The sequence below is a fragment of the Emiliania huxleyi genome (genome assembly GCF_000372725.1).
Source record: "Emiliania huxleyi CCMP1516 unplaced genomic scaffold EMIHUscaffold_945, whole genome shotgun sequence".
Taxonomy (NCBI): Eukaryota; Haptophyta; order Isochrysidales; family Noelaerhabdaceae; genus Emiliania; species Emiliania huxleyi.
In genome coordinates, this window is record NW_005194983.1 from 1 (window position 1) to 9,187 (window position 9,187).

Here is a 9,187-nt window from a genome sequence, read left to right on the forward strand (position 1 = left end):
CCTCTTCATCAATTTCAAGGCGCGGAGACGGCCGAGAGACTGCCGAGAGAGGCAGCCGAGAGGCAGCAGCTGAGACGCGGACGGGAGAGGCAGCTGAGAGACGGCCGAGATGAGGGCGAGATGCGGACGAGGAATCCGCGAGCCCTCCCCGTGGCCACCCGCCAGGTCATCTTCCAGCGCGTGCTCTTGTTGCTGATGGGCCGCTCCGACGACTAGCGCCCGCGTGCCACACACACCGCCCTTGGGCCCTCGCTCACCGGGAGAGCGAGCGGCTCCACCCCCACATCTCCCCGAGGCGGTGCGCGCGGCTCGTCAGCCTGGTTGCAGGTTGGTGGCAGAAGAGAGGCGGATGGCGTGGTGAGACCGCGCACGTGCCGCGCAACCAGCGAGGGTCGGCGAGGGCGGGAGGGCTAGAGCCGGAGGCGGTGACCTTAGGTATAAAGGGACCACAAAGAGCTGTGTGTGTACACAAGACCTGAGACGACGCGAAGACGGGGCGACTTGTCACGCACACCCGCTCGCGGGGGCAAGTGTAACGCAACACACACACGCCAGTGTTATACGGGACATAAAGTACTACACACACAACCTCGCAGCGAGTGCCCCTGGGGCAGCTGCGCGACTCCTGGATCCTCGCTGCGAGTGCTGGTGAGATTGGCCAAGCTGAGGAGCGCCTCGACGCGTCGTGTTCGCCAACAAAGCAGCCGTATTGCGCCACCCAAAAATGCCGAGTACAGTAGCATCCGAGCTGTGGCGCCAACTTTGACAGGATGTGCGGCGAGGGTTTCTGCCAAGGCTAATCATGAACCCTGCGCGCGCCAGCGCAACACCCCTGATCCCTAGACCTCGCCGCGTGCCCGCGTCCCACGTGGCCTCTTTTCTCACCTCGAGTAGCGGCCGAGCACCGCCGCGAGACCAGAGAGGGGTAGAGCGACCAGAGAGTGCCAGAGCGACGGCTCGGTCTCGTGCGCCTGGCGTGGGCAGGTCAGTGCTTGTGAGCGTTGTGCTTGTTTGCAGGTGAGTCGCTTCCACTTCGGTGGTTGGGGTGGGCGCGCCTCGAGCAGTTGCCGCAGCGCCAACAGTTCCGTCTCTCTCCTCTCGAGTTCCTCACGCAGATACGCGACCTCATCGCCGCAGGAGCCGGCTGCTCCGTCCGCTCCGAAGAATCTATCCGCAGCTATCGCGCCGAGGAAGGATCCAAGAACCGCGACGGCCAGCGCAAAGGACACCGCTCTGCCGGGCTGGCTGCCCACTGCAGCGGCAGCGCACCGCGCGAGGGGGTACGAACATGGCTCGTCATCGTCCACGAGCGACTCCGCCTACGTGTCGAGGTGGGTGTGGAGAGCTCGAGGTCAGACTCGTGCGCATCGGATCGGGGGACGGGCGGGGACGCGAGCCTCGGACTCTAGGAAGGATTGCGCTGACGTGAGCCAGAGTGGCTCCTCCACCCCCGGCGCGGCGGCGTGGGCGGCTGCGGCTGCGCCAGCAGCGGGCGGAGTCTCGTCGATCTCACTGAAGGGCTCGCCGCACTCGGAGTCGTCAGACTCCGGCTTTGAGGCTGCGGCAGCCGAGTCGCGAAGCAGCTGTAGCGCCCTCTCCTCGTCTGCTGTGAGGCCGATGGCGGGGTCACCCCCGACGCGTAGCCCACGTGGTGGAGGCGGCGGAGGTGGTGGTGGCGGCGGCGGTGGCGGCGGCGGTGGCGGGGGTGGCGGTGGCGGGGGTGGCGGCGGCGGCGGAGACACGGACAGCCACTTTGGCTGGGTCGAAGGCTGTGTTGCAGGCGGCGGCGGAGACTTCGGTAAAGAGAGCCTCGGCTGAGACGAGTGCCTGCGGTTCTCCTGATCCACGCAAGCGTCGTCCTGATCCACGCAAGCGTCGTCCGCGTCCGCGCGGCCAATTGAAGCGGCGACGGGCATTTTTGCCGCGTTGCCGTTTGATAAGAGGGCGCGAGGAGAAGAGAATCTTACAATAGGAGAAGAGAATAGGAGAAGAGAAAAATGCATGCAGAAGATCTCGACGGTGGCGGGGCCACGGCCGAGGAAGCATAAGAGGGGAAGGGCGGGCCCCGCAACCGTCGCATGACCATCGGAAAGCGAACAGGAGGGAGGATCGAGGGGAGGGAGGAGCCCCTTCGGAATGGGGGTAGGGAGGCCGCGCGGTGGCCGGTGCGGGGGGTTCCAACAATCCAAGCGGCGATGTCGGGTGGGAGTGGGCGTCGTCTTCGCGTCTTGTCTATTCGCTTCGAGTAGAGGGGGCGTTCCGCCGCTAGGGCCGGGGAGCTTCCTTTTCGTTTCTCTTTAACTGGCCAGCTACGCTGCGAGATCAGAATTGGCGAGAGACTGCGACCTGACTGCGACGAGAGATAGGGCGGAGAGGCAGACGACGGCCGCGAGCAAAAACCCGCTCACTCACCCAGTGCGTTCACATGCGCGTTCACGCCTCTCTCACACGATAAAACTACGTTAATGGATTAACGCGAGCGTGGTCGCGGAGGGCGAGGGTCGGAGGGCGACGGCACGGGGGTGGCATATGTCTCGTCGACGTCGTAGCATATATGATTATCATATGAGTCGCATAGCGGGTCAGCAAGCCCTAAAACGGCGGGAGGGGTAGGGCTATATCGATAGAGCTAGAGGGCTCAACCACCCCTCCACCCCTCCACCCTCCACCCCTCCACCCTCCCGGAGCGAGAGGGGTCCGTCCTCGAGCCCTCCCACTTCCACCCCTCCGACCGGAGGGCTCGCCAGCCCACAGGGCTGGAGGGGTCCCCGTCGGATCGGCGTCGGGAGGGCTCCACAGGGTCCCATAGGGCTAGCGCGCTGGGAGGGTGGAGCGGTCCACCAGGGAGAGGGGCCAGGAGGGCTGGGCGAGGCGGGAGGGGTGGTGGGGTCCAGGAGGGCTCGCCGCCCCCCCGAGCTCGGGTGATAGGCAAGAGGGCTCGGGCGCCGGGTGGGCTCGGAGGGACGGTCGGACAAAGAGAGGATCTTCGTGGCGGGAGGGCTCGAGAGGGGTCGGAAGGGCCTCCGGGAGGGTTCGCAAAAAAAGAATGGCGCGGTCCTTCCGAGAGTGCCCGCCACGAGAGGGTTAGAGGGGTCGGAGGGGTTTAGAGGGCTGGAGGGCTGTAGGCCCTGCTGAATCCGCCCATGGACGCGGGTCAACCGGCGACGGCGCCCGTGATCGAGGGACCGGCGACGGCGAATGAGCTGGTCTCTGCGCCGCACGACTTCACCCACGTTCGCGACTGTGGCCATCCAACAGTCTGCCGGCGCGGCGGGCGCATTCGAATGCGCCGGCCGCGCCGGCAGACTGCCAGTGCTATCCGGGCGGGCCTGCTGCGGCAGGGCGCTGCAACGCCGCCGCCTCGCCGCCACAGCAGCGCCGCCCCCGCATGCTGCCGCCAGCAATGTCGCCGCCAGCCGCCGCCGCCAGCCGCCGCCGCCAGCTGCCGCCAGCACTGCAGCGACAGCTCTCTCTGCTGCCCAGGCGCCGCCGCGGCCACGAGTGTCACCGCCACGAGTGCCGCCGCCGTCAGCGTCGCCATGGCCGCTGCCGCCGCCAGGCGGGCGAGCGAGGAGCTCCATATGAGTGTGTGTTGGAGGCTGTGGCGCTCTTCCGTTTTAGCGGCGGAGAAACCCCAGGTATTTCGAATACCAAACGCGCTTCGTGTTTGCCTTGAGGAGCGCAGCGACGAGTCCGTAAGGAGCGGCCCCAGCTTGCTGGGTGCGGCGCCGCCGCGCGCCGTATCGAGAGACTCTGTCGGGGCAGGTTAAAATAGCGCCGCAGGCTCCCCGGGCCGTCCGCGCACAGACCACGGAAACGCCTTATGATGTGTATTGCACCACTTCCGTATGCCTGCAGGGTATCTTTAACCGAGCCCTCCGAGCCCTCCACACCCCTCCACACCCCTCCGACCCCTCCGACCCCTCCGACCCCTCCGACCCCTCCGACCCCTCCGACCCCTCCGACCCCTCCGACCCCTCCGAGCTCCGACCCCTCCACACCCCTCCGCGAGCCCTCCGAGCCCCCCGAGCCCTCCGACCCCTCCGACCCCTCCGACCCCTCCGAGCCCTCCGAGCCCCCCGAGCCCGGCTCGGTGGCTCGCCCCTCCGAGCCCTCCGGGCACTCCATCCCTCATGAGCCCTCCCGAGCCCTCCCGAGCCCTCCAGCGCCACCCTCGTGCCTCTCTGCCCTCCGAGCCCTCCGAGCCCTCCGAGCTCTCCACCCCTCCCGAGCCCCACCCCTCGCGCTAGGGACCCTCTTGCCGGACGACACCCTCTGAGCCCTCCAAGCCCCCCGAGCCCTCCAGACCCCTCCATCCGCACAGCCCCTCCGGCCCCTCTAGCCCCCTCCGACCCCTCCAGCCCTCTCTAGCCCACTGGACCCCTCCCACGCCTCGCTTTTGGCCAGCCCTCCAAGCCCCCACCCCTCCTGGGCCCTGCCGCCTGACACCTCTATCGGTGGAGGGCTTTAGGTCACGGTCCACACTCCCGCCCTCCCGACCCCTCCACAACCCCTACAGCGGCACCCCTACCCCTCCCGCCGTTTTAGGGCCTCCTGACCCGCACTCATGAGTCGTCGTCCTCCTTTCGTTATTCGCTAGCTAGCGCCGCACGTACCGCGGCGGGGCGCGCGGCGGGGGGCGGGGGGACACCGCCGCGACCCGGCGACACACGCTCCTCCCGCGCGGGTATCCACGGTCCGCGGGCCCCGCCCCCCGCATATATGGCCACCGACTGGGAGGCTCCGCGCCTGGACTCCGGCGCGGGCGTGGCAGGCGCGGGGGAGGGGGGTGTCACATGTTACATAATGTAGGACCCGCTACGCGCATGTACACAAGAGAGCTGCTCTCCGGCTGCACCGCATCTAGTACCACTTTCACTCAAGGTCTCAAGCGAACCTCTCGCGCCATCTAGCTTAGCGGCCGGGGTGCGGAGCTGCGGACAGCGCACACGAACGCGCCGCACGCTCTCATCATCCATTCATCCCGCCACCAAATGACGACTCGCTATCCACCGGTTCGCGGAGGTCCGCACCGATTGTCATAGCGAGGCGAGCAGACACTCCATCACAGCGTTGACACCGCCCGCGTTGATCACGTATTCGAACCCTTGACGTTCAAGCACAGCCTTTGCGAAAGCTGCGCGGCGGCCGGAATCGCAAAAGACGACCACGGGCAGCTTTGGCCGCGGAAGCAGCGCGGTAGCGCGCGCCTCGAGGTCGGCCGCGTCGTCAAGCGAAACTTCGCACCTGTTCATGCCGTCATCCGTAAGGAAGCTGTTCGTTGCTTCCAAAGAGGGATGCCACGACCCGCACCAAATCGAGGGGAGGGGGAGCGTCAGGGCGGCGCGCTCCCCGGCAGAGCGCACCTACAGGGCAATGTGATGAGGCGTGACAAGCGCCTGAGCACGCCAGAGCGCATCTCCAGCGGAGCTCACATCGAGCAGGCTAGCGCCGTAGGCCATCAGAGCCTTTGACAGCTCCGCTCTCGTCACTGGCAGAGAGAGGACCGGCGCTACCGCGGGTGCAAGCTCAGCACAGGGCGTCGCCGCCGCCTCAATCGCCTCCTTCGCCTCGGCTGCAGACGTGTCGGAGCAAGAGAGGAGTGAACAGCTGCCGGAGGATTCTCGCTCCGCTCCGGGCGCCACTGCCGCCGCTTCATCCACCACCTTCGCTGCACCGGCCGAGCTTCTGGGGTCAGTGATGGAGCTGTGCGCGGTGACGCGCGCTGACCCACTCTCGGCCCTGGCGACCGCCCGAGCCAAACGCGGGGAGGCGATGCTTCCAGGGGCTGCAACCGACTCGCTGCGCTCTGGCGCGCCCGCCCCCCCCGCCATCACCTCGCCCTCTGTGCCACCGCCCTTTGCCTTTCCTGACTCGCCCGCCTTCGCCGCCTGGACCCCCGCGAGGGAGGCCGCCTGCCGCTCGGTGGCATCCAGATGCAGGCCGACGTTTGCCTGCTCCGCCGCCCCTCCCCCTTCAGTCAGCTGCGAGGAGGGGTTGCTGGTCCACCCGCCGCCGCTCCTAGCCTCCACTGCCCCGATGCTGTCTCTCCGGCGGAGAGGGCTCTCCTCTCCCTCAGAAGAGAGAGATGAGAGCGTCGAGAGCGATGAGAGCGACGAGGCGTGCGAAGCCACTCGTGGCACAGACGCCAGCGGCTCCAACGCCGCCAGCTCATCTGCAGCTTCTCCCTCCGCCTCTACCACCGCCACCGCCACATCAGCCGCTCCATCGCCTGACGATCTAGCCGCAACTGTTGCCACCACCGCAGTTGCTGCCGCTCTCTCTGCCTCCCCCTCCGCCTCGGCCGACTCGGCCGCCTCCGCCTCGGCCGCCTCTGCTGCCGCCTCCGCATCTTCCATCTCCGCCGCATCTGCCACCGCCACGGCCTCCGCCAATGTGCCATCAGCTACCATGCCCTCTCGAGCTGCGGTGGACGCCACCGCGTCATCGTCAGGTGCCTTGACGACTTCGGGTGGTGCCTCTTTCGGTACATCATCTGCCTCGCATTCGGTTTCGCCGCATGGCGGGGTCGAGGCGACGTGCGGGGCATCGGTCTCGCTTGTGTCCGCCGCCGCGCGTTCCCTGACGTCCGTCGCCGGCAGCAGCCTCGCTCTACTTTGCGCGGCAAAGCTCCTCAGCATGGAGGAGCGATCCTCGAGGACCCTCCGCTTGGCGTCCTCAATCTCGGCCTGCCGCGCGGGGTCCCCATCGTACACCTGGAGAAGGGGTTGGGCGGAGCAGTCAGACCATGAGACAGGGAGGGTTGCCGAGCTACAAGAGCAGTGGCGGGCTAGCCCCACGAGGGGCTGTGTCTTGCAGCGGCCTCTTGCCACACACCTCCGCCAGCGTCTCGGCTGCCTCCGTGACCTCGTCGTATGTCGCATCATCCGAGAGGCCCAAAGTCCTGTAGGCCAATACGGCCGATTGCTCTCCGCCTGATCCTTGGCCCGGCCTGCCTAAGGCACCCGCGCCTCCGCCTCCACCAGCCTGCTCGAGGGCCTCCATGGCAGCCAGGTCCGCCTGCCGGGGAGGAGCGGACGCTGTCAGACTTGATCGGCGCGTGGCACTCCGCAGCCCTATGCTGGGCATGTGCGACATATGCTCTTTGGCGGTGGACAAGGACCAGGAGGGGGAGGTGGACGCGCCTCGGCGGCAAGCTCCGCCTCGTCGAGGAGGAGGGAGTCGTAACTGCTGCTCTCCTCATCCAGCGCGCGCGGCGTGTCCGGCCCCGCCGCCACGGCCCCCTTGCCGTCTGGCACCCTTGGCGCTCGCGGCTGGCGCGCGCGGGCAAGCGCAGCCTCATTCTTTGTTTGGTGGTCTACTTCCTCACCCGGATGGGTTCCCACACCGCCCGGACGGGGCCTGAACTTGGCCAGCAGCCCCAGCTTGAACAACCCCCTTCGTCGCGCCGTGGGCCGCTCGTTTTGCTGCCCGGCCTCTTTTGCCATTTTGGGACGCTCACGGTCTCACCGTCGCAAGGATTCAGTTTGGTGTTTGGGGCGGCCAAGGCGCAGTGATCTTCTTGAGCACTTGAGCACTTGATAGGGTCGATTCGTGATCTTCTTGTGATCTGTGATCTGTAAGGGTCCGCCCGCAGGCGCATTTTGTATACCGAGGCGGTGCCCGGTGCCGAACCTGTCGGACCTTAAGACAGCATTCGGTCTCAGCCCTACCTGGCCGTTCTATATTATAGAATGGCATCCTATAATGTAGAATGGCGTCTCGCGCGCGCTCACCCGGCCGCCTCGCAGCCCCAGCGGCCGGGGGGCGCTTGCCGGGGTTGAGGCTGGTCACACACAGGCGCCACTTTAACGCGGCGAGCCAGAGGAGTCACACAGGAGAGCCCCCAACACGCCACATTTTCAGCAGCAGACGGGCCGCGGTGAGGGCCCATTCTACATCGAAGAATGGGGTCCGCCGCCGTCCCCCACGGCCTCCTCACGCCCCCAGCGGCAGCGTGCCGCTCGGCCAGACTGGTGGGGTTCGCGACAAGCGCCAGTTCAACACAGAGAAGCCCAACAGTCCGCAAATGAGAGTCCTCCCCCCCGCCCCGGCAAACCAGAGCAGACGCCGGGGGCCGCGTATGGCGCAAGCAAACGCACGACGGCCGCCGGCAGCCGTTGAGCCGCTGCCGCCGTTCGAGCCTTGGATGTCCGTCCGTCGCCGCCTGTGGCGAGGGCAGTGGAAGTGTGAGATTTGTGCTCGCAAGTGGTGGGCGGGCGAAAGGGTCGGGCGGCAGAAGTGAGCAGACAGCGCGAATGCGGTCTACCTATGTCACATCTACTCCTCGTGTCACCTAGTCATGGTCCTCGCTTCCCTGCCCGGTCTCCGAGTCCTGCGCCTCGCCTGAGTCCTCGTCCAAGTTCGAGTAGTCCTCTCCTCGTCTTCGTCCTCGTCTTCGTCCTCTTCGTCGATCTCGTCGAGCCGGGTGGCTCCTGGCCCGTCCCGGCCGTGACGCTGGGGCCGACTTGCTAAGCGGGCGGGGAGACGGACCGCCAGCTCTGCTGCTGCCTGTGCTGCCCGTAGTCCTCGCCTGCGAGCGAGTGCCCTTTGCGGGGCTGTCGCTCAGAGAGCGGGTGTCGCCACGGCCGTCTTCTTATCTGGTTTGTGGTCTGCGCGCTGCGCTGCGCTGCGCGTCTCGAGGCGCGCCGCAACACAGCCCGTGTAAATGGGGTAATGGATAAACCAAGCATCCCCGATGGCCGGGGGGATGTCCCATGGCCCCGGGGTGGCCGTGGGCACGCAGGGGGCGCCGCTACGGGCCGCTGCGGCGCCCATTCTATTTCGAAGAATGCCATTCTGGAATATAGAATGTAGGTCTGAGACCGCATTGATTGTAGATCCCTGGGCGAGGGTGATGGAGAGGGAGGGCGGTCTGTCGGCGCGCTAAATAAATAAACCGTACGTAACCCGCCGGGGCGGGCCGGATCCACGCGCTGTCGGACCGCCCCAAGGCCAGAGTGTCTGGGGTTTTCTCCCACAGGGTTTTACCCTCCGCGTGAGGATCGGCGCGGCGAGGGGGTAGGTTCGAATTCGCCGCGCAACATTTCACCCCCACAGGACCCCGCCCGCCCCCCCTCATTGGTCCCACCACCTAGCACCCCAATGTGCCTTCGCACCCCCTCCCTGCGCAGTGTCCCCCGCTATGTGTCGCCGTCTTCGGGGCACGCAATCCTGTGCAGTCAGG

General features: G+C 66.9%; 2 protein-coding genes across 2 annotated transcripts; both read right to left on the minus strand.

The window, feature by feature from the left end:
- Positions 1–881: 881 nt before the first annotated feature.
- On the minus strand, positions 882–3,280 carry EMIHUDRAFT_250551 (hypothetical protein; the record flags this gene model as incomplete). The annotated part of the gene is made up of 6 exons (XM_005756830.1): positions 882–971; positions 1,125–1,319; positions 1,449–1,598; positions 1,743–1,962; positions 2,514–2,592; positions 3,160–3,280. 6 exons carry the CDS (start codon positions 3,278–3,280, stop codon positions 882–884), a joined length of 855 nt encoding a protein of 284 aa, XP_005756887.1.
- Positions 3,281–4,792: 1,512 nt separating this feature from the next.
- On the minus strand, positions 4,793–7,223 carry EMIHUDRAFT_460251 (hypothetical protein). The gene is made up of 8 exons (XM_005756831.1): positions 7,146–7,223; positions 6,838–7,020; positions 6,492–6,689; positions 5,838–5,984; positions 5,667–5,688; positions 5,436–5,575; positions 5,314–5,366; positions 4,793–5,247 (listed from the first exon to the last, which is right to left on the minus strand). The coding sequence occupies exons 2-8, from the start codon at positions 7,003–7,005 to the stop codon at positions 5,040–5,042; spliced, it is 936 nt and encodes a 311-aa protein (XP_005756888.1). The 5' UTR covers positions 7,006–7,020; positions 7,146–7,223; the 3' UTR covers positions 4,793–5,039.
- Between the last annotated feature and the right edge of the window lie 1,964 nt (positions 7,224–9,187).